The 24537-nt window shown below is 36.6% G+C and overlaps 3 protein-coding genes and 1 long non-coding RNA gene across 14 annotated transcripts; 2 read left to right on the plus strand and 2 right to left on the minus strand.

Moving 5' to 3' along the window:
- Positions 1–2836: 2836 nt before the first annotated feature.
- LOC112281668 (uncharacterized) lies at positions 2837–5042 on the plus strand. 6 transcript variants are annotated; one of them, XR_012217318.2, is made up of 3 exons: positions 2837–3133; positions 3385–3480; positions 3695–5042. XR_012217318.2 is itself a non-coding variant. In XM_024518446.3 (3 exons), exons 1-3 carry the CDS (start codon positions 2934–2936, stop codon positions 3722–3724), a joined length of 291 nt encoding a protein of 96 aa, XP_024374214.1. In that variant the 5' UTR covers positions 2849–2933; the 3' UTR covers positions 3725–5042. The 6 variants fall into 6 exon arrangements, 4 of the variants coding, with proteins under 4 accessions (XP_024374214.1, XP_090105735.1, XP_090105734.1 ...); XM_024518446.3 differs by having other exon boundaries at positions 2849–3133; positions 3420–3480; XM_090249609.1 differs by having other exon boundaries at positions 2924–3133; positions 3331–3480; positions 3676–5042.
- Positions 5043–6196: 1154 nt separating this feature from the next.
- On the minus strand, positions 6197–6575 carry LOC149989372 (uncharacterized). 2 transcript variants are annotated; one of them, XR_016502547.1, is made up of 2 exons: positions 6435–6575; positions 6197–6269 (listed from the first exon to the last, which is right to left on the minus strand). It is a non-coding gene; the product is annotated as an uncharacterized LOC149989372 (long non-coding RNA). The 2 variants fall into 2 exon arrangements; XR_016502546.1 differs by having other exon boundaries at positions 6414–6533.
- A 67-nt stretch (positions 6576–6642) lies between these two features.
- Positions 6643–9235, plus strand: LOC112281666 (uncharacterized). Of its 5 annotated transcripts, none has more exons than XM_090249607.1 (4): positions 6643–6778; positions 7495–8035; positions 8189–8402; positions 8657–9235. In XM_090249607.1, the coding sequence occupies exons 2-4, from the start codon at positions 7769–7771 to the stop codon at positions 8935–8937; spliced, it is 762 nt and encodes a 253-aa protein (XP_090105733.1). In that variant the 5' UTR covers positions 6643–6778; positions 7495–7768; the 3' UTR covers positions 8938–9235. The 5 variants fall into 5 exon arrangements, with proteins under 5 accessions (XP_090105733.1, XP_090105731.1, XP_090105732.1 ...); XM_090249605.1 differs by having other exon boundaries at positions 6700–7129; XM_090249606.1 differs by having other exon boundaries at positions 6708–6927.
- Positions 9236–10545: 1310 nt separating this feature from the next.
- LOC112281665 (26S proteasome non-ATPase regulatory subunit 14 homolog) lies at positions 10546–13254 on the minus strand. The gene is made up of 6 exons (XM_024518438.3): positions 13027–13254; positions 12328–12505; positions 12002–12083; positions 11576–11752; positions 11072–11239; positions 10546–10864 (listed from the first exon to the last, which is right to left on the minus strand). Exons 1-6 carry the CDS (start codon positions 13157–13159, stop codon positions 10673–10675), a joined length of 930 nt encoding a protein of 309 aa, XP_024374206.1. The 5' UTR covers positions 13160–13254; the 3' UTR covers positions 10546–10672.
- Between the last annotated feature and the right edge of the window lie 11283 nt (positions 13255–24537).

The raw sequence follows: 24537 nt of genomic DNA on the forward strand, positions 1-24537 counted from the left end.
ATAGACTTGCATCTATTTTATGTTTGCTAGAATATATCATTGAAAGAAAGATTAAAGTAGTTGGTGTCAAGGACAAAGACTCGATGAGGGAAAATATACACAAAAAGGCTATCTCGATATAATAAGTCAAGTGAAAAGAAAAATATTAAAAATAATGATAGTATTAGTAGCACAAAAAAAGTTGAAACTTTACTACATGAATGTCAAGATTGCATTTCTCGATGGTGACTTGAGGGAAGATGTATATATTATACAACCACAAAGATTTCTTAAAACTAGATAAGAACACCTTATTTGAAGACTTTATAAAATATTTTATAGATTCAAACACGCTCCAAAAGCTTAATATGATAAAATTGATTCTTTTCTAAAAGAACAAGGTTTTTCTTAAAAAAAATACAATTATAATTTATATATTATCAAACATACATATAAAATACTATTATTTGTTTTAATATCAATGACTTATTATTGATTAGCAACTAACTAAATTAAATAAATTAGTTCAAACAACAACTTATATTAAAAATTTTCATATTGAAACTAAGCAAAGATAATATGATACTTTACTTCAAAGCAAAATATGTCAAATTATTTGCGGATATCTTTATGATTCAATACATCTATGAATTGAAAGTCTTGGAATTTTTTGGAATAAAAAATTATACCTTTGTTATAACACCAATATAAGAATGGCTAAAATTGACAATGGACATAAATACAAAACCGTGTGATCCTACATACTACAAATCATTGGTTGAGAAATTAGATCATTTTACTTATATTTACTTTGATATCTCCACAATTGTTGATATCTGCTCAAAACCAAATACAAACAATATTAGATTTGTTAATGTGGATTAGGCTAGAGATATGATTGATGGTTGCTCTACTATAGATTTTACCTTCATGCTTAGTTCCATTTCCATCACTTGGCTCTCAAAGAAATAATCCACAATGGCCATGAATTCTTTCAAAGCTAAGTATATGGAATTATCTACTATCTCTAAAGAAGCTATATTTTTAGCCAAGTTTATACAAGATTTTGGCCTTTGAACCAATAGATATGTTTTTATTTACTATGACAATGAAGACAACATTTGCATGGTAGTAAATTCCTATATCAATTCGAAAACAAAACATATTAGTATACATTACTATTTTAAACAAGAAAAAATACAAAGTAGCAAAATTATACTCAAATATGTTCCTTCATTAAAACAAGTTGTTGATATTTTTACAAAAATCATGAAAAAATGCCTATTTGAAAAACATGTAGCCAAATTAAATTTTATATCTTATTCTAAAGCTTTGCATTTGAAATCTTAAAATTTATACTATTTAACCTATCATTTTAAATTTATTAAAAAATCACTAGGATTATCACCTTCTACTACTTGCTTTGTCTCTACTTGCAGCTAAAATTAAAAAAGCTTCAAACAAAGCATCTCATTTATAGATAGTTTCTACTATTTTCATTAGTTTTCTCTCTTTAGTCATACTATAGTAGTCTTTTTAGCCAACCTCCTCCTCCAATCTTTATACACTTCTTACAATAGGCGTACCATTCTCAAAAACTCATCACCAACCTCAAGTTCTCTTATTAATTTAGGAATTACAAATTTTGCTATCAACACCTTTGATGTAGAAATCAAAAACCAAGGTGCTTCTTTTAATTTTTTAATTACTACTAATAGTATTTACTCTTTAGCTACAAAAATCCTTACTTCTTTTTCAATTTTTTCTTTCAATCCTTTATCTTCATCTTCTTCTCCCATTCTCTTGAAGGAACTATTACTCACAGAAGCCCATGGACTTGGAAAAAATTTATTTGCCACTTCTCTATATTGCAACACAGATGCAATATTAATATTATAACATATACATTCTATCAATCTCCAAAACCTACATAAACATCTTAAGAATAATCACAATAATTTATAGACAATCCTAGCAAAACAACATCACAAGAATCTATATTACTAATCTTCTCCTCATATCTTTCACATGACCCATTCAAGCATATAAGACCACTTACTCTATCAAACTTTTACTCCTCCACAACAAAGGTGATACTTGACAATCAAGACTACAATATCCAATACAATATATCAAAGCATGAATATTCAAAGATGTTTGGATACAAACTATTCAAGACAAAAAAAACCATAACAAAAAAAAAAAAAAAAAAAAAAAAAAAATTATACAACTCCATCTATACACAATTCACCCACAACCATACTTAAAAAAAAAAAAAAAAAAGATTATGAGTATAACTTCACCTTTTATGTGGCCTATCATAGTATACAAATTTACATATTCTCTTTTCTTGCAAAAGTAATCTCTCTCAGCAAATACAACAGCACACTTGCAAAAACAAGTGGTGCCACACTTCTACCTCTTGTTAATATGATTTATCCTTGTAGATATGACAGTACTCTTGTAAAACCAGTGTCACTTATCATTGTGTCTCACTTGGCAAAGTAACAAAACAAGAAATCCAATTCAAATTATCTCTTCACTGATTGACGTCTTTACAGCCTTTTTTTCAAATTGACCAAAGTAGCAAATGTGGGGGTGTCCAGTACTCACCATGATAAAAATTTGATGTCATTTTGTATACTACTTCTTGTCACTCACCATCGATGCAAAGTTTGCAATAAGAAGAGGTGTTGGAACTATAATAAGACCTATGCCATTCTTTCTCATCCATCCATAGATGAAAGCTATAATTAAATCCATGTCATACTATTGCATTGAAATCCAGTAGTATAGGATCTCAACCTGTGTACTTATACCTTGTGCATTCACAGTGGTAATAAGCTGAGTATATATCATTTCCATGTGTTCCATATATCATATCAAATTCCTCCTTTTGATTCCTCTAGTTTATTTCCTCATTCATCATTATCTATAAGATAGCGGGGGTTGAAATGTACGAAGGACATGGTCCGTGTGTAAGAGGGGAAGCTTTAAGTCATGGGACGGTTCCCGATCTCCAGCATCTTTGGCTTCCAAAACGCATTTCTACTGTTAACCCGTACATCGTCAAGTATTCTGTTGATTCAATTCGTGTTACGGACAGTCCTAACCTAAGGTTTGAAGATGTGGGGTTTGAGTGGTTGATCATAAGGTGAGATTTAATTACAAAACGTTTTCCAATTAGCTGTTAGTTATGAGGAATTCTCAATTGTTTGCTAATCAAACTCTGGTAAAATTAGATTTTACATGCTGTGTAATTATCCAATAGAGGAAGTATTCTTGTGCAATGGCTTCGAAGAGACAAAAGGTTTGAGAGGGTTGCTTGACCAGCGCAATGGCAATCCACAGTTACAAGACGCTTTTGAAGTTGAAGTATTGATTCTACTGTGAGATTACTTTCAGCTTCGTGTGGTTTACAAAACAGTGGAACCATGCAGCTTTTTAACGGCGACTCTTCACCGACTCAACCCCAAAACCCCAGTTCGTGTTCACCCACTGGTGAGAATCAACAACATTCTCTTACGACTTACGATGTTGCACATGGTAGATGGAAGTGCGCTTACAAATCAGCTTGTTCTATCCGGCCCTTCGTAGAAGACATGTGTGAGTTTTTTGAAATTATAGAAATCTACTTTGTCGACGGTGCTTTGAGAGGAACGTATTGAATTGGTTGACGTAGTCATTGATTTGCAGCGTGTTCCACCTGCTCTAGGGGACTGTTCCACATACTTTGAGTAAATAGTACCGCTGCCATGGTAGCGGACATCTGTGTGGGGCCATACGATTACAAGCTGATCATGGGCACCTGGAATGTGGGTACACAAATCATGCACTTACGGAGGAAGAGAAAGGAGACTAAACCATCCAGGCTCCTCCATTTAGGGGATCTGGTTCTAAGAGTGTTGCTCGAAGCTACGGGGCACATGGATATATGGGATGCACTGAATGAGATCCTTACCTTCTCACTTGAGGAAGATAGATGGAGCACTCACAACCTCTCACAACACATATCAGACAGAGATTTTCGAGCTTCAGGAGTAGGCAAGGGAATATATCCTCCCCCACTACGACTGTTTAAGAATGTTTTTCCAGTGCAGATGCGCTCTAATCATATTTAGCAAGCATAGATAGAGCTTGAGTCCATTCGAATCAGTTGCTATGTTTGATCACGTCCATGGAGCTTTTCACCATTTCCAGGTACGTGCGCAATGTAGTCATTGCATGCTGTTCTGCTTCTTCTAGCATTCCGAAACGAATGTTAGCAAGATCTGTTCTTTTTCCTGTGTTTTTTGGAAAGTTGATTCAAGGAAACAAGATCATAGCAGCAACTTGGGTTGCTGTCTAGAGAGAGAGATGATGTTACGAATTGAACTGACAATTCAAGGTGCTCTGTATTTGGACAACGGGGAATCCGTAACCATTCCATCGCATGTGAAGAGGTGAGTGTACATGGTCGCAGCCTACTCTGGGAGGGAGTGTAACCTGCCTGCTTGCTGTGTCCCTGTAAGTGAGATGCTTCTGGACTTTAGTCTTCGGTTTAAAACCTAATCGGCACTCAAGCAAATCCAGATTTAACATGATATTCGAATGTACCGTTATCCTGCAGCTATGATTCGGTGTAAACTTACAGAGAACCTTCGGATGGACAAGTTGAGATGAGGTTTCTTTGTTTGTCTTTCTTTCCAACTCTTGCAGATTAGATCTCCTTCGAGTGCTAAACTGACTCGAATGTTTAATGAGAATTCATAGAGCTAGTGCCTTTTTACGGTTCTAAATCTGAGCAGAATGATAGGGCAGGTTGCTTCTGACGTAAAGTCATTAGGTTCAGTTTGAGCCTTTCATCATTGTCAATCATGTGGGTTCAGTGTTGCAGCTGCGTGACTTTCATGGTTGGATAGTACCTTACGGAGCTTGCCAAACGATTGGAGTGCTTCCGACGCACCGGAATCATTCAAATCACCTACAGCCATTTATGTGCTGCAGAACATTCTTCTTCAGTTTGTAAAAGAAAATTTGGATTTATTCGCGGCTCTTTCGTTTATTAAATATATTTTAAAATATATGACTGAGCCGGCTCAAAGCAGAAACACCCATTTCACCCCATTTTTATTTTGTAGTCCTGTACTTGGGTATCTAACCTGCACCACGTGGAGTCTGATCACAACAGGCTGGTAAGGCCAGACATTGTGAGATGATGTCACATTCTCTGCGAGTTACAAATTTCTTTGTTCGACTCCGTTTGTCTCTGCTTAAATTATTGGGTTTCCTTTGTTACACTTTCCTTACATCACATACTGTCACGATTTGGCAAACAATAGTTTATTCAAAACATTATCCAGTCATATGTTTATGCTTCTAACAGGCAAGCACAGATGCCTACAAGTTCAGGTAGACGAGGTACCAAGTTGTTGCTTCGTTCACAGCGTTGTGCAGTCTCAAGATTTCATGCCATCTTAATCAGTGAAGCTAATGAATTGAACAAAAATCATCATACATAGTGTATTTTAGCACTTTCTGGTTAATACGAGAAGTCTAGGGGTGATGTAGCCTCTGCCAGTGAGATGCTCGGATTTGACATCTCTGTCCTTTTCATTGCAACAACGACTACCCGCTCTTGTGTTAGTTGCTTTCTGCAGAAGATGGTAGAAATGAACATCAGCTTCTATCTTATACGCTCAATAGTAGAACAATCTGGCGAGTTAACCGTCTTCAATTGACTGCCGATTGTCTGCCGAGTTACGCCATGGGTAGCGACCCCTGAAGTCTTATTTGATGTCTGAAGATTTTCAACAATGTTGCGATATGTACTTTTTGCAGAAGGGTCTTCAAGAGACTCTCGCATATTGAATTTTTGAGTTCAAATTATACTATTCACTGTTGCAAACATACAACCACGTTGAGCATAGTGTGGATCTATGTCAAGTTTCAAAAACCTAAAATGGACTTTTGATCAACTCGTGCCGCAAACCTATGAGAAATGTCAATAGTCGGCTCTCTTTTTTCTAACGTTACTTGCAGTCACACTTTCTTTGCAAAGGGGTTTATGCCTTAACAACCATTCTGAACCCCTTTGTATGAAACATGCTGACAGTCTCGTGGCACGTTACAGCTGTATTCGATGAAACAGGAACCAAAGCCTCCGCCATTACACGCCGTTGCATTTGCGGTATCCAACACCGACGCCCACAATCATTTCCATCATAAATAACTGTAATTTTCTGTGGGGACAACTCGAAAGTCGTTTAGGCAATTCTGACAGATCCTCAGAGTGAGCTACGTCGATGCAACTGCAACAAAGACGCTTGTGTGACGTTTAGTTTTTTTTAAAAGAAAAAACAGAAGTCTTCTGAAAGAACTTTGGGCGGGACGACTTATACTGATGAGTTCACGACAGTGAAAACAGTGTTCAGCGTTGGGATTGCAATGCTAACCTTCGCAACTATTGAATCCACCTGCTGCAATATCAATGGTCGTCGTGGACTCACGTGACAGCAGTGTGAGATGTGCAGCGAATGAGGAACTAGGCTCTTCAATGGGTCGCACCCTGATGCAGCGACAGTGTCATTCCTGGCTATTATGGAACACCGTTGTGACTAGTGACAGCGATGACCAAACACTTGTGTCAGATGACGGTACCTTCCCTGCAAAATCAATCAGGAGGACTACGTCGTACGAGATGTACTTAGAGGTGGGCAATGCAGTCAATTCATGTGGTGCAGTGGAACGGACGGGAGCTAGGAATGAAACGGACGAGCGAGGAATAGAGGGGTCGTTGGCGGGATTGGGTGCAGTGGAGGTGACCATTCTCCTCTCTGCGCTTTCACTTCGCCTCTTGCTCACGGTCTCTGTGAGGCGATCTCACCCGCTACTGTAAATCATCACAATTTCCGAGGGACATCACAAGCTGTGCTGGGTAGTACTTGCACTGAGCTGCAACGATCTGTGGTAATTGAAACGAAGAATGGCTGGGTTGTTTTTTGACTGGTCTCAGAGCGAGATTTAACCCTGCGTTGTCTTGAGTTTCTCTGAATTCTGTTCACTTCGAAAGGCGACTAGATTCGGTTTCTCTGTTCGGGGATTTCCGGGGAGTTGTCTTGTAGTGTGAAGTTTCCCGAAGGGGCGCCGTAGCGACCTTGTTGCAGTAGAGGTAGGTGGGTTCTGCTGGAACTGAGTCTTGATCAGTGAGCCCACTCGCTACACAGAGACATTCTTTCATTGCTCCCTGTAAAATTCTGTATTCCGTTATTGAGTTTCTGTTGCAACGTCGTTTATAGGCTATTCCAATGTCTACAAATTTCTCTCAACCTCCTGGATGTCCTTCCAGTACTATTTTGGTTCTCGTACTTACAAGCTTCACGACGAGGGCTGCTTGGGAGTACCCTGCGTAGTCGGGCAGTGACATAGTAATCTTGAAGACTATCGTATTTATTAACCTTATAAAGCTTTCTTCGGTCGTAATCCCTCTATTTCTCCAATCAAACTATTGGCGTTACGTGCATGTGCTGTGTGTAGATCCGAGGCGAGTTTTCTGAACCAACCCAGCGATTATCTAGTTCCTGCGGAACCTCGTGAGGCTCGGCCATTTACGTGTTGTTGTGGCAGAATGGATAGGAGCAAGATTTTCTACAGTTGGCAAGTCGGAATGCATTGCCTGAACTACCTCGCAACCTGCGACCTCTTTCACAAGTAAAACTATCCCACGGGACTCAGGCTATGATGCTTGATGTAGGATTAAGACGATCGAAGCAGACGGAGCGGCCACTGTTATATCACACTAAGGAATCAAATGGAAAGATCAATGTCTGGTGAGTTCACGAGAGGATCAATTCCGGGGCCGATGTTAGAGGTGACTGTCTTGGCAGCCGAAGATCTCAAGAACGTGAACATTTGCAGGAGAATGAGCGTATACGCTGTGGCATGGGTGACGGCTGATTACAAAGGAACCACCTCTGTGCGTCGCAGAGCAGGTCGGAACCCTGTTTGGAACGATACCCTGTTCTTTCCGGTGAATGATGACATTCTTCTCCACCCACATTCCGCTCTCACAGTTCAGGTCAGAACGCACTTCACCAGTTCTTCTATTTTTTAGTCCACGTTTTCCAACCATGGAAAGTGGAGAGTCCTTGAGAAAACAAGGGGTCTAAATCCATCAACATCGATAAGTGAAGCATGATGTGAAGAATTAATTTGCGCTGATGGGACGCAGGTGTACAGTACCGGAACTGTGACCCCGAGTCTGGTTGGAATCACTCACCTGGCTTTGACCGACATTGCAAGAATGAAGGCCACAAAAACGAACTCAGAGGAAGGTGATATTGTCTTTTTGCCACTACACAGACCCTCCGGCCGAACCCAAGGGATTATCAGCCTTTGTGTCAACCTAATGGGAGCTACTATCCAGCAGATGATGTATGCCCTTGGTAAGGCACTTCTCTCTTTCTATCTCAAGTAATAAATTGTATTGGCACTTCTTATTTTCTTCCCTCTGATTCTTTTTCAGCATTGGTTCTAAAACTTGTTAAACTTAGCTACTGGTTCTCTTCCCTGCAGCGGCACTTGGCTAAAATTAGTTTCTGCTAATAGTAAGGATCTTGTCAATAATGTCTACTATTTTTCTACTTCTAAAACTAAAATTTACTCGTTAATTGATAATGCTCCCGTTATGGTTTCACAGACAAGGGTCAAGATGGTTGGGCGATTGAGATGCCAACCATCTTCTCAGGTGCCCCAGACGTGGTTGCAGTCATGGGGTACCCGGCAGTCCAACCTTATAGAATTCCGGCCCCTAATTTTTATCCGTCGTATACCAGCTGTGCTGAGCCAAGTACAGAGGGTGATGCAGTCATGCCAACTCCTGCAAGGCTGCCTCCACGGGTACCTTACCCATCTCCTTACTTCTCCAACAATGCCAGCGAGGACCCTCTCTTATCGCGTAATCAGTACGTACAGGTATAATGTTAAGGAGAACTTGTATTAGGCACTGCAATTTTTGAGTAGTCTGTCTGGTTGAATGTGGCCACCTTCATTTGTAGATGAAGCTACATTCTTTTTCTCCAATAAGACGCCAAAGCAAGAGATAATGAGTAGATCTTAGGTGTACAAAATATAATTAGGAGTGGGTGGATGAGGCAGGATTATGTCTGATTTGCTTCGGATTAGTTTCATTTTGATTCTGGATATCAAAGCTCCTCTGGGTGTCAATTTCGACCTGATTGTGTATCTAATGCGAATATGTCTTTAATTTCTTTTGCAATATTCTGTTTCTTAAAATGTATAGCCCACTGTGAGAAATGTATCATAAACTGTCTCTTTATATAGCAGTGCTTCTTGTTAGCCAAGGATCTGAAAATATGTTTCAAGAGGTCTGGCAGTCACCAACAGAATTCAACAGTGCCACAGTTTTGTGTAGGACTTAATCCACAGAACTTCCACGTCTTACTGAAAACTGAGGCATTTTTTTCCTAAAGAAATCCCAGTTTAGAGTGCCAATACAGAACTCAAGCTCCTGTTAGCAGCAATAAAGATTTTTTTCCACGAGAGCCATCAAAAAATTGTGAGTGCATACAACTGTAATAGCTATTAAAACTTAGAAAAGCATCAGCATTCCACCAAATACTCCATATATTTGACAGTTGAAACTTGATGATCAACAAGAAGACAAAGCTGGAATATCACTCACCAAGCTCTGGGCACATATAGTGTTGTACAGTACAAAGGTAGTGAAGTGACTTGTGTGAGTTGAGTCCCACATGGCTTCACTCTAGAGACATCATGTGAGTAAAATTAAACCACCCCTGTGGCTGGTTCCTGACCTGACTGTTGCACTTTCTGCATGTGTACCTACAAGCCATCTCATGTGGGAAGCATCAAAATCACCCTTCTAGGCAAGGACCCAAGGACATGGATATGCATTCTGGCATGGTGTGTGGAGTGTACAAAAATCCTTGTGCTATTACACAGATCACCATAACTGAGGGCTATGTCCTTGAAGAGGCTGTGCAACAACCATGTCTCATGCACTGAGTTCTCAATGTTCATGCTTTTTTGTGTCCCTCAATGCTCACTTCAAGCTCTTCAATCTCCATGGTCATTGGCAGTGAAATCAACAAAGTGCATTCACTTCATGTGTCCTGCAGAAATCTCTGAACCATAAGGGCAATGCAGATTGTCTAGAGCCCCAGTCTATTCCTGTGATTTTTGGACTTGTTCAAGTCCATTCCTGTGTTTCAGAAACCATGCCAGCTATCCCTCACATGCTCATGATGCAACACATGACAAGGCAAACAAGAATTGCCACATAAATATAAATAAAAATTGGTGCACCTATACATAAGTGTGATGCAATTGCTGCAGTTCATACATGTTACAAAATCAAAGTTTCGATATGGACATATGTTTCAACGTGCTTGTTAGTGAAACTTCTTCGTTGAATAAATGAATTGATTTAGCTGAGATCAGAAAAATGTGCGTCGAAAGAAACAAAAGAAAACATCCTTCTCAAAAATCCAGCTCAAAATACTCTCAACGACCTCGACTCTCGTTTCCAACCAGAACATGATCATGTGAAGAAAAGCGTGGAAAAAGAAATTACAATTAACAAGGACAGTTTCATTGAGCTTGGAGTTCTTCTATGGATATGTACTTCACCAAAAATGAGGACAGTTCCTAGATACCATATAAAGCACATCCACTAGAAGACAACGGTGTCAAGCATGGTTCCCAAGGTCTGCACAATATTGGAAGACATCAAATTAGAGACATGCTCTTCTAAATGCTTCTTTGCATCTTGACGCCCCACATTGGCAATAGCCAACTTCTCTGGACTGAGCTGGTCTTCTTCTTGCACAGCCTTATTGTACTTGATTGCGAGATCTAACATTTCCTGCAAACACCCCACGCAAGTCTTTATTGAGGTAGCGTGTTCACAAGGCCACAACTTCAAGATTAAAGACCAAGCTTTCACAATCAAGCAAAGGAATTAACCAATGCATGACAAACCAAGGGAATGTATCAAAAACTACATACAAGCTTATTACTTTAAAAGGAATCTCTGGTCCTAAAGCAACATTCATAGCCAAAAGTGACTTACCTTCACCGTGGACTCATTAGTTTTTCCATGTTCGTCGTATCGTTGCAGAGTGAGTCCATCAGTCCACTTCTTCTTGTGAAGGTTCAAAAGCATTTTCTCTTCCAATTCATTCTTCCGATAATTAATGCCAATAGAATAATAGTGTCGGTTCAATCCATGAATCAAAGCCTGTAAATATTAGCAGGTAAGTAGGTCAACACCAAGAAAATTCCAAAAACGACACGAGGTTTATTGTTATGGCAACAATAACTTCCACAGCACCACATAAGCTTAAACAGGGTGAGTGTCGCATTAATCAACAAGACGTTTACATGGTGTTCTCTACACAGCATCAGATATATTTTCATCTAACGACCAGTTGAAAATGCAGTCAATAGACTAATAAAAAAATAAAATAAGAAAGAACTTCTGAACCTCGAACTACGTGGATAAGCTCAAACAGTATCACTACCCAAAAGAGGCAGGCATTGACATGAAATAATCCGTAAGTTCGCATGTAAGTACCTGAATGGAAGGCTTGTTAAGATGACCAACATTTGAAGTGGTCTGCCTAGGCTCCTGTCCCAACATCATTGTCTGGGGGTTGATCAATCGAAAAGCATCAATCACAACCTTTCCTTTCACACTTTGGATTGGATCCACCACTACTGCCACAGCTCTTTGATTCAAAGCTTCAAAACTCTGGGTTCACACAAAAGTTTTAAATTAGAAAACCACACCAACAGAGAAAAAATAATTTAGGGAAGTAAAAGACAAAAAGGACCAATGAACTCAACTGTACAAACACGTTAATTCAAGAACTACAAAGCCCAGAAAAGTCAACGCTCGACAGATTTATTCACTAAACCTCGAGAAGAGTGCATTAAAACTTTTCAAAATTACGAAGGTCACATGAAAGTACCAAACAAGACTACTGAAACCCTAAATTACCTGTTGCGTATTGATATCCACGCCAGACAACCAGCAGCCAAACCCTGGATGTGAATGATACCACCCAACGACCATCTCAGGCCTACAAAATAGAAAGAAAAGTCATTATAAATCAATATGGAAATCGAAATGAAAACTGTTAATTAGTTGTTAGTGATATTCACACATGGAAAGCTCAATTTACGCGTATTTCAATAACAGACAGCTTAACAACGAGTCGCTTCCGTGTACATGCTTCAACAGCCAGAAATATTAAGAGAAAGCAGCAAAACGAAAGAAAGGAGATGGTAAAAGGATGCGAACATATATGAAAGAAGACACCATACCGGCCAGTTTGCTTGAGCATGTCGAGCATCTTCGTTTGAAAAACGGGGTCAACTGCTTCAACACTCACGCCAGTTCCACTCTGAGGCATAGCAAATACATCTACGACACGAACAGTGTACTCGTCCACAAACTCCCCGAGCATCAGTCCCATCACTTCCATAGGAACTCCCGCTCTACCTGCACGAACGTCCAGGCATGAAACCAGTGCAAATCAACCTCCTGATAAGCACGAAAGGGATATTGCATCTAGGTGTACATAGCCAAACGTGAAAAAACAGAATCACACCCGCGAACTCAAAACACCAATGTGAAGTTGAAAAGGCAGAGTTTGCAAGCTGATTGAAGTTAAAGCCCTATCAAACAAGCTAAAAAACTTATTCATTTATTTCTTCTCAAAACATTATACAAACTCGCTCCATATTCTACACACAAGCAAGGTCCTGGACGCAGGTCAAACCCTAATATTCAATTGCTGTCTGGAAGACAGAAATACATTAATAACGAGCATGATATTCCTCCCAGTTTAACATCAAACAAAACGCAACACCTCAAACCCCAGTTTCACGAACCAAACCATAAAGTAGGTGGCACAAATAATACAATCCCAAAACCCTAATTCCTGTCGCACAAGTCAATAGCTAGTATACAAGCACAAAGATGACAAATGATTTTGCTAAAAAATGAAGCAAGCAGCGCACCATGTTTAAGCATTTTAAGCAACGCCAGGGAAGAAATGTAGACTTGCTCCGATGAATCAACGAGAGGCGAGTCTGGGTGCGGGCCACCCCCTCCACCGCTCCCGGCGAAAATCCTATTCAGTCTTGAATCCATCGCGTTAGAATCACACACTTGCTGTCCTCAAAGACTCAAAAACTCCTGAACATGAAGAGAGATTTCGCAAATTGACGGCAACTGATCACCCTCCTTCGACCTCGAAATAAGATTGCGAGGGAGACGGAGACACAAGTGAAAGCCAACGAACTCGACATATTCTGCCTCAGAACAGGCCTACGAAAATGGTAGATCGACGATTCCATGGATGAATAACAGTGTTACTTTATCAATTCTTTGGGCGTGTTGATATTTAGATTTTCGCCCAAAATTGTCTTCTTCTTGTAACAGTGACATAATTTCATTGCTTTTTTTTCTTCCCTCTTCTTTCTTTTTTTTTTTTTTTTTTTTTTTTTTTTTCTTTCTTTCTTTCTTTCTTACTACAATATGTTTTTGTATGTATGCACATGCTCTAAAAATTTTATGTTATATTCATATGTACGCATGAGTCTTTTTATAAAATAGTCTTCAAAACTATGATTTGATTTGTGACTCAAGTTATAAGTGTAGCATTTATCATAATTAGAGTATTAATTAGATAACATTTTAATTTTAAAATATTTTTTTGGCACTTGTGGTATTTTGAAAAGAATAAATAAAGAAAAAAGAAAAAGAAAAAAAGGTTTTCTAAAAAGAAATACGAAACTATCATAGAAAATCCTTATAAAATGATATAATATGTTAAAAATTCTTGCAAGTTCTTACAGCCACATAAATATGTGAAAACATAGTTAATATTTTTATATTTGTACAAATAAATAAATTTTAAGATGTATGAGGAAATAATTTATGGACATCATTATCAATAACCAAATAATATTTTTTTGTAATTTTAAAAAAAATTACATTCATTAATAATTTTTAAATATGTGAGATAACATTAATTCAAATCAATATTTTTGATCATTGCCACAAACATTTTAACTGGAAAACAAAGCTACCTGTCATTTTTTTAAAATAAGTCAAGTACTGTAATCTTAACCAATCTCAACAAAAATCCTTCTTTTAGCTTACATCTACTAAAGAAAAATTAAACAATGTACTTAAACAAAAGAAATGTGATTACAATAGTTTCAACATATGTTAAGGACATGGATCTCGAAGAAAGAAAATCCTCAACAATTTCTTTCATCATTGAAAGGAACTAAAAAGTCACTCAAAGGTGATATAATATTGAACTAGAATGGCTATTGCCAAAAACAAGAAGACTAAAAAGTCTTGAGGCAAGACTAAGGACTAGAAAGGCATTGACAAGAATGAAGAAGGCTTCACTCTTACCTCCATATATACTTTCTAACTAGGAGCTATGTAGCAATATTCTATAAGACCTCCAACATGTGTTGATTTTGCTAACCACATGTCTTAACTTGCAAGGCAAGTTATTTATGTATGCACCACATAGTTAGCTTGTTGGCCAAGTTTCTATCCTACAAATACATTTAAAGTCAAAACTATATCTATGAAACTTCTAGGAAGCTATTTTAGAAGACTTTATGAAATTAATCTATATTTACCTACTTCTACCTAATCACATAAGTAACTATTGGAGTAAATGTACATGTACGTGACATTATCTCCTCTTCTAGATACAAGTTCTATGAAAAGCGGTCATCATCTTTCATAGATCTTTGCAATTCTTCACCTTGGTTTTGATGGATGTTTTTGATGAAAGGCCTCAATCTTTTTTATTGTATTTGCAAGATTCTTTGTTAGCTCCTATGTATATTGTCGTAATACAAGAAGTCTTGCTTGAGAATGCTCTGGGCACCTGGTTGTAGAAGGAAGAATGGAAATTACAATATCAAAATCTTAATTCTAATAGAATACTAATAATGCTCTAATTAGATCATAATAATGCTAAGCAAGATTAATCAAATTAAAAAAAAAAAACTCAAAGAAATTTGAAACAAACAATAAGAATTCTTAAAGAAATATTAGAAGGATCACAAATATCACTCAAATACATCTCAATTCAATCTTAATTTAATTCTAGTTAAAATCCTATTGAACTTCATTCAAAATTTAGGCCAAAACTAATTGAATCTTAAATCCTAATAAAATCCTAAACCCTAAACAAACCTTAAACCAAACCCTAATCCAAACCCTAAATCCTAAACCAAATCCCAACCAAACCCCAAACCAAACCCTAATAATTCCTACAACAGATTTAAACCTCAATAACTAATGAATAAACCATCGATCTTAACTCAAATTCTGCATACTTCTTAAGAAATAAGTTAAAAACAATCACAAAAAAATTGAAAAAGGATCGGAGTTATCAAATTGATGATAACCTCAAAAATGTGCTCAAGTATTGGCCAGCCTCCTTCTCCAATCTTGATGTCAATCTTCTAGAGCTAATATCTCTCCTTTGTACTATTCGATTGATTTCAAAATTTTCATATACATAGAAAATCAAGTCTAATATCCTCTCACATAAGTTTCACTCCAATCCAACTAGTAGATTGCAAGAAATCTTAAAAATCCCTACTAGATCTAAAATTCTACTTTCTGAGACCTTGACCCACTTAAACCTCAATATCCCTCAATTCAACTATTAGATCGAGCTTAAATTCACAAAACATATTAAATACAACTATAACCATAAATTCACAAAATTTCACCTATAGATCTATTACAAAACTCTTGAAATCTTCCAAAACATAAACCCTGTTTTATTTCATAAAATTCAAGTCATCCAAAACAAACCTTGACTTTGCAAAGCTCTTACAAAGTCATAACAACTCCAAATCACCAAAAATCAATGCCTATAGAAACTCTATCCAATCTTCTCTCAAACTCCACTCTTTGATCTACCAAAGAGTCCTGGAGTTGTCATCGAGACTCGGTTTTGTGCCTCAGGGTCTGATTTTGACCCTGGTTCATAACCGGCCCTCTCCAAGTATCAACATCTAGTAATTTTTTAAGTAATTTTTAGTAGAATTTACTCTTTACTTCCTCCTAAAGATGTCTATATCATTTATTTTTCCAATCTACTTTATTTTGCCTTATTTTTGGCCCTACAAAGTAAGTAGAAGCTATATTTTCTAAAAAGGCAGCATTACTACTAAAAGTTTAACTACCTTCCTATCTTTTATCTATATTTTTTTATCTTTTTTTTAACTTGGCTCTTCTATAATAAGATCCATATTATCATCTTTCACCATATAGTCGTGTTACAACACGACAACGTCTGCTAATATCATATCCAAGCCAATAAACAAGATATTTCAACCTATTTCAGTGTTGCCTTGAACCTAAGACTTCTTCCATCTCAAACTTTTGATTATTATCCTCTTTTATAAGAAGAGATGGCATTTATCTTCTTCTCAAAATATTCACTATCTTAAATGGCTCAAGAAGAAACATGTGAAATATAAGGTGGAACTTCATAGACTTTGGTAGATATAATTGATAAGCAACATGATTGATTTGTTTACAAATAGACAAAGCTCCTAGCCTATGATAGTCAAACTTATCACAAGGACAAGTAATCTTGATATTGCATCAAAATAACCATACCTTATCAACTATGTTGAATTATTGTTGCTCTTTGGGATAGGCATCCACATTGGTCTTTTGTTGTTTTTGACCTTCTTTTAATTATGTTTTTATTATTGCATGTAGCTTTGACAAATGATTTGTTAAATCTTCCATTATAGGATTATCAACTTTTGAAAAGTCAAAAGTATCAAATTGTGGATGATAACCATAATTGGCAAAGAAAGATGTTTACTGAGTAGAAAAATGTATCAAATTATTATATGTAAATTTTGCTAATGGCAAAAGAGTTGTCCAATTATCTTATTGATAATTCATAGTACACCTCAAATATTGCTCCAAAACTTGATTCACTCGTTCTATTTTTCCATCAATTTGAGGATGAAAAGCTCAAGAGAGCTTTATATCCACATTTAAAATATTGAATAGGATTCTCCAAAATCTTGATATAAATTGAGTCTCCCTATCTAATATAATATCCTTTGGCAATCCATAATAGCAATAGATATTGTGAATGAAAAGCTTAGTTGTTTCTTCACTTGAAATACATTTTGTACATGGTACAAAATATGCAATTTTATTGAAGCAATCTACAATTACGAATATAGAGTTGTATGAACTTGAATTTAAAAGATCTGTAATAAAATCCATAGAAATAAAAGACCATGATTGTTCAGGTATAGGGAATAATTGGAGAATTCCATAGGATCAATGACGAGCAATTTTTAATCTTGAAAAAATGTAACATGACCAAATAAAGTCTTTTACCACCTTTTATATTTGCAGCCACCAAAAATCTCTCGATATAAGCTCTAAAGTCTTGTTTTATCCAAAATGTCATGTTGCTCAAAAATCATGACGTGCTTGAAGAATATGTAAACATTGTCGTATGGCGTGATTTACTATCTGGAAATACACTAGGTATCTAGTTGTAGAGAGTTTAGCTTAAACTTTTATATGAATCTTGTCTTAGCTTCCAAAACTCTTATGATTTGCATAAAACTTAAAATGTAATAAAATTCCTTCAAAACATATTTTTTTCACGAAGGGTTTTTTCTTTCTGAACTTTAGAAATTCATAACTCTTGATTTAACTATTTAATTTGTTTCAAATTTTAGGATAGGTAGAATTCTCTCTTAAGTTTTACCACAAAAAAAACTAACTTCAACTTCACTTCCGATCTTTTGGCATCTAAAAAATCCTAACAGATGCTCTAAACTCTAATTTACAAGCACCTGAGCACTATTTTCTTAATATCTTAAGAATCTAATACTCAAATGCCATCAAACTTATGTTCAAAGTTTATTAACATGAATATACACATTTCTTAAAATTTTGAACCAAAACCTTGTCAAATTGCTCAAGATATAGCTCAAGACACAACCACTAGTAAATCAGGTTACTTACTACCCTTAGATTGCATGTGCTAACATCAAAATCCAATATCTCTTTCATCCCAACTTGGAATCCAGTTAGTAGTATGCAAAAATTATAGCCACAAAAGTGCTTTCTTTAATTGTAGTCGCTGATCCTCAATTGCCCTCGGTATGCATGCGTTATGTCAAAAAGTAAGAAGGTAGCTTCCAAATCCACACCTTAACTTTGAGCACTTATATCTCCTTCATATAAACTCCAAATCATACAAGATTTGTACCAAAATCATAGCCAAAATCCTAAACTTGCTGAATTTAGCCTTCAAAGCTCAAATGGCTCCAGAAAACTAATCCTAATCTCTAATATGGCCTTAGGTAGCCTCCTCAAAGTCCATTGGTCATGATTTTTGACCAATAGGAATGGAGATTTTCATCATTCATCTCCATTCATCTATATTGGTACCTTAATTACTCTCTTTGCTACCAAAATCTTGCTTCAATCTTTTTTCTTATAAGATTTATATAATTTATGCTCTAAACATCAAATAAAAGAATCAAAATAAATTTTCAAAGGTCACCAATGTCTAACAAGGGTGACTCTAAATATTTAGAAGTTACTATCAACCAAAACCAATCTTAAAATCTACTATCAAAAAAGAAATTAAAGTTATACAAATTCTATAGTAATCTTTTTAAACAACCTCTTCTCAAGATAATAATCAAATTATATTCTACAACCAACTAAAATTTATTAACATGGCTTTTACCATGTTACTTAATAAATTATGTAATGCTCTCATTGTTATTAACCATAATCTTGCTTCAAACTTTACTAAAATCATCTTCTATTGTTAATTTTCCCACACGTTTGGTAATTAATTCTTAACATTCAAAGCTATTATCACTCCCCGGCAGTGGCACCAAAATGTGATTGCTCGTTTTGCTTATTCTAAATTAATCTAATGGAAATAAATCCGTATAGGAGGATTTGAACACGAGGAATGACCAGTTGCTTAAGTGTTCACGTTAGGGTCACACAATCAATTACCTCGTGAATGTATCGTCTCTATTTTTAATATCCAAACATACAAGGAAACTATAATCTCCTCCTTCACTTTATCGGTCTCTTCCTTACAACAATTCAGTCATACCAATAACTGCTATTTCCACCAATATATTCACCCTCTTAATCTCCAATTGTAATACTGTGCCCTCACAGCTTTCAGCATACAATTACTCTCATTCCAATCACTGGAATTCTTCACATAAAATTGCCATTCACATTATGGTGTTTCACACAAATATAGACTCATTCTCTCTGCAGAACTATAATCAAATTTCAGCATTCAATCTTTCTTCTTCTCAAATAATATCAATCACATTTCTATTCTATAATTCACTTCACAATATTCAGAAACTCTCAATCCTCTTATTCAAAGAAAATAACAAACAAAAGAAAAGAGGTAGTACCAAACTTACCTCGGCTCACAACTATCACAACGATGGCACTTTAATTAACTTCTACAACTCCTATATACTTTCCCTTGATTCTTCAAATTCTAACCGTAATTTTATAATTAACTACTTTTAAGAACTAAATCACTCATCCGTCCTCCTGAATTTCCTATTATATAGACTATTGATGTATTTTAGCAATATCTTTCAAAAACAAATTAATATCTATTCTACATAGCTCCACTCCTATTTGTGCAGCATCCTCGCAAACACTCAATTGATACCTATCTAAAAATTATCTAAAAAAACTCTACAAAATTATTAGTTCTTCTGGCCCACCCAATTCATCATTTGCTACATTATCTAATATGCGTTCCACCGAATCTAATTTCAATTGCAAATCTTCTTATTCCCCTTTCAGTCTGTCCATCAACTCCTTCCTCAACTCGATTGATAGATCTTCATTATACTTACCGAGTATACGGACTTAAGCTTTCAGTTTCAAGATTTGGATATCTCAAAGTTTCAATTATTGCTGCTGACTCTTTCATTCTAAAATATCTTCAATCGACACTTGTCACCGACTTCTCACTGTTAACTCTTAACTGAAACTAATACTCTCGAAAACACAAGAAATACAAGAAAATGGCACTTCAGCCAACCCAAAACAACACCACAGAATGACTTTAATTGGTGCCGCAGTCCTATTCTTTTATTGGCTGGTGATAATGACAACATGTTACCCATATTATCTGTGAAATGTAATGAAAAGTAATCTTTCTTGGTGGCCGCATTTAACTTTTGAAAATCTTGACATATCCTGATTTTTCCATTCTTCTTTGGCAACATCACGATTGGCGATACCCATGCACTATGTAAAATAGGATAAATAAAATCCACATTTAGAAGTTTATCCAATTCTTCTTTCACTAAAAGAGAATATTTTGGGTTAAGCCGGTGTTGTCTTTGATGAACTGGCATAACACCCTCCTCCAAAATAATCTGGTGCTCACACACGTCAATTGGAATCCCTTTCAAATCCGCATACGACCACGCAAAGGTAGATTTGTGATGGACAAAAAGTTGTTTCCAAGCATCCAATTCTGTACCGATAATACCAACATATATTTTAATTAGCTGTGGCATTTTGTTGGTGCCTAGGTTAATAGATTGACACACAGGGTCTTCAACAACCTCTGATTTAATTATCTTCTCTTGATCTGAATATCTTGTATTATTCGACATATGAGAACCACCTAAATCTGGTTCCAATGTGTTGACTCTATTGACTGCGGAATTGTTCATCCATTCAGCAATAGCATGATTCGAGTTAGTTGCATCCTTCTGATGCAGTAAATATTCACCGAGACCTCCACATTGGTAGACTCCTGCCTTTGCTGTTGAAGTGTTTTGTCCTACCCCAAATTATGGTGAACCTACAGCATTGGCATCTTCTTCATTTGATTGTTTCTCATTGTCCGATGTAAATTTTGATTCTGGCAATTGAGATTCTCCATGATATTATATCAGATACATCTGTAGAACAATCTGGTCTCGGCCTTTTTCAATTGTCAATGTGTTTCGGCCCCAATTATTCTTAGCTTTGGCTTGATAAAGCCAAGGCCTGTCCAATAAAATGGGATATGATAAAGTAGAACTCTGTAATCGAAATACAATATAATCAATTTTGTATGTCAATCCCGTAATTACAATGGTAATATTTCGTAAGATTCTCATTGGCTTTATCCAACTATGATTTGCCATTCACAAGTCCAATGTCGTAGATAGCAATTGCTTTAGATCCAAGTCCTCCATTGTATCCGCATTCATTGAATTCACATTGGAACCACCATCGACTTGTACCCCTGGAATTAAAACGCCATCAATTGATACATCGATTGTTGGTGCTCCCGGATCTCGGTTTAAGCTAACTTCATGACTTTCTTTAGTGCGGGATCTTCATCGTATTAGCGCTGAATTCAATGTAGATCAACATTTCGGTGCTACAGCCAAAAGTTGCTTCATTGTAATTGAAGGCTGAATAACATCCGAATCCTTCAGAATGTCGTAGAGTTCCATATTGAGAGTAATTTCTAATGCTCTTTTGTATTTCATTGGTTTCAATTTTACTTCATTTGATAGTAATTCCTTTCTGGTGATTAGGTTTGCCGCTAGTAACTTTGCCAACTTTTCTACCACTAAAGGTTCTTTTAATGCGTAAGATCTTTTATTGGGCTGTAGATGTATAAATACTTGGTCAGTTGGGATCGTTCTTGATGGTCTCGATAAATTAGCACGTGGAACCAAATTGAGTTCCTCAGTCTGTTGAGGTCTCAATATTGGGATACGTCTCAATACTGATATTGGTTCGTTTAGCCCTATGGACGATGCTACTTGCTTTCCTGCGATTGGTTCATTCAATTCCTGAATTAGATTCTTATCTTTTTGTTGGCCTCTGGTAAGGACTACATTCACCACCTCAACCCGATGTATTGGTGAGTCTCGTTGAACAGGGCCTTTGTCCTCCGCCAGTTGGCTTATTTGCATTTGTTGGTCCTGGTTATTATAATTAAAGGGCGTATTGCACTGTTGATAAGTGTGACCAGACTGCTTATAATTTCCACATATTGGAGCATAGTCATCACTGGCTCTTAGATTAAGACATTCACTCGTATAATGTCTGATTTGTTTGCAACGATAGCAACGAAGTTGTCTCCTGCCAGCTCCTTCAGGGATATTGGGTGTCTCTAATGGTATATAACGGCTAGATCTGTTCCATGTCGGATGAGTAAAGGATTCTGATTGATCCATTGTTACTATAGACTCTAGCATTGGCTTTGTCATGGGTAGATATTGATGGTATCCTGGTTGGTTCATCGCCAATCCGTGAGTATTGAATACACCTTTTTAGTGAAATTCAGAGTTTAAGAAATTGGAATAATTCTTGTTTTGTTAATTCATTCAATTTCCATTCCAACCAAACCTATTATTCGTTTGTACTTGATTGACATCCCACGAAGTTGGTTGAGTCATTATCTGGTTAATGACTTGTTGTTGCTTCCATAAATTCCAACAGTTGGTAGTAATATGCTTGCCCTCGCAAAAGGTACATTGTACAGTTATTTGGGGTGGTGAAGGACATTCTGTTACTAAATGATCTTGCCCCTTACAATTGCTGCACCAGACATTGGGATGCATATTGATTGGTTTATACTTTTTTTCTTTATCCTTGGCCAGATTCACAGCCAATTCATCTATTTTTTTCGTCAAATTCAATAACAAGGTTTTATTGGAATCTTTTAGGACTGGCATTATTGATATCTCTGTCATACTTAACACTTATTGTTGATACGAAAAATATGGAGCATATGTTGTTGTCACGTTCGGTGGTATAGCTTGCAATGGGGTGACATTAAGTGGTCCTTGAATATTGGTATTGGAATTGGCCCCTGTTTCTAACATCCGTGGATAACTACTCACTGATTCGTTTCAAGTCGAATTTTGATGTCTACCTTGAATTAGAATCATCGTGGCTCCCGTAGTTAAAAACTGATCATAATGGCATTCCTTCCAAATCTTGGCTCTATTAAGCGACACAGCCACCGTAATGGTTTGAGCTTCCTTTACAAACATTTTTAGCTCTGGTAGGTGCAAACCATTGATTAATATGGATAAGATAAATGCCTGCGGTATTTAGTGATTCGGTCACTTATTGAGTATATCAGCTACTCGGCCATAGTATGATTCCATCGCCTCCCCTAGGATCATTTTGCTATTCATTAAACTCTCTCGAAGGTGGTCCTCAAAGCCAATTGGCCGAAAATGAGATAAAAATGCATTCTTCAATACTTTCCAGTTCAAAAATTGATCCACTAATTGGCGGTTGTACCATTCAAACGTCGTGTCTTTTAAGGTCGCTGGCAGCCATCTCAATTAAATATCTTTTCTTCTGCCATTATTAGCTATACATGCTGTAAGAACTTGAGACAAATGTTTATCGAGATTTGTATCCGAAAATCCCCGAAAAGTAGGTAGTGGCACGACACTAGTCATATGATCGCCTATTGCACCCATTTGTACTACAATTGGAACAGCTGGTCCTCCTAACGCCATTGAATTTCTTGTTCTACTAAACCCTATTTTAGAATAATCTCTACTTTCTTTTTTTCTAATTTTCGAGCTCTCAGTGCTCCTCGATTTACTGTTATTTTTTGCAAATAGTTTTATTGGTTGAATTATAGGTGAAAACGTCAGATTTTGAAATACAATATAGTTATCTTTATTGGCCACCAATTTGTGCCAATCTGAAGAGCCACTATTGCTCGTTTCAATGGTACCCCCTACTGAAAAAATACCCAATGGAGTATCAAATTCTTCTACGCCTCCTTTTCTTTCGGTTAACGGCCTCAAGATTTCTATTGGAATGTTAAAAAAATTTCCCGCAAGAATTCTTGGCAGTTTTTCTAATGGTACATACGACTGTAGAATTAAAAGTCTGTCCGGTTCTTGATATGTTCGAATGCACCGACAAGCTTGCAACCATGGTTTAATCCAATTTTGTCGATGCTTCCTTTTAAGATTACATTCTTGCTCCTCTCTAAGCAAGTTCCTTCCTTGCGCTCTTCCCTATCTTTCTCTCAACTGATTTATTTTCCTCGATGCAATGCTCTCGTTCTTATTAACCATAATCTTGCTTCAAATACTACTGAAATTTTCTTCCATTGCCAATTTTTTCACACGTTTGATAATTAATTCCTAACATTCAAAGCTATTATCACTCCCGGATAGTGGCGCCAAAATGTGATTGCTCGTTTTATTTATTCTAAATTAATCTAATGGAAATAAATCCATATAGGAGGATTCGAACACGAGGAATGACTAGTTGCTTAAGCATTCATGTTAAGGTCACACAATCAATTATCTCTTGAATGTATTGTCTCTATTTCCAATATCTGAACACACAAGGAAACTATAATCTCCTCTTTCACCTTATCGATCTCTTCCTTACAATAATTCAGTTATACCAATAATTGTTATTTCTACCAATAT

This window comes from Physcomitrium patens, chromosome 4 (assembly GCF_059467195.1).
Source record: "Physcomitrium patens ecotype Gransden chromosome 4, ASM5946719v1, whole genome shotgun sequence".
NCBI classification, from domain to species: Eukaryota; Viridiplantae; Streptophyta; class Bryopsida; order Funariales; family Funariaceae; genus Physcomitrium; species Physcomitrium patens.

What these genes read in the sequence shown, in the direction of transcription:
- LOC112281668 (XM_090249609.1), top strand. Translation starts at nt 3,735, where the DNA reads ATGGTAGCGGACATCTGTGTGGGGCCATACGATTACAAGCTGATCATG.
- LOC112281666 (XM_090249607.1), top strand. Translation starts at nt 7,769, where the DNA reads ATGGAAAGATCAATGTCTGGTGAGTTCACGAGAGGATCAATTCCGGGG. An exon ending in ATTCCGCTCTCACAGTTCAG is followed by an intron (nt 8,036 to 8,188) that starts GTCAGAACGCAC and finishes GATGGGACGCAG; the next exon opens with GTGTACAGTACCGGAACTGT. An exon ending in GCAGATGATGTATGCCCTTG is followed by an intron (nt 8,403 to 8,656) that starts GTAAGGCACTTC and finishes ATGGTTTCACAG; the next exon opens with ACAAGGGTCAAGATGGTTGG.
- LOC112281665 (XM_024518438.3), bottom strand. Translation starts at nt 13,159, where the DNA reads ATGGATTCAAGACTGAATAGGATTTTCGCCGGGAGCGGTGGAGGGGGT. An exon ending in GCTTAAAATGCTTAAACATG is followed by an intron (nt 12,506 to 13,026) that starts GTGCGCTGCTTG and finishes ACGTTCGTGCAG; the next exon opens with GTAGAGCGGGAGTTCCTATG. An exon ending in TTAACAAGCCTTCCATTCAG is followed by an intron (nt 11,240 to 11,575) that starts GTACTTACATGC and finishes TAATATTTACAG; the next exon opens with GCTTTGATTCATGGATTGAA.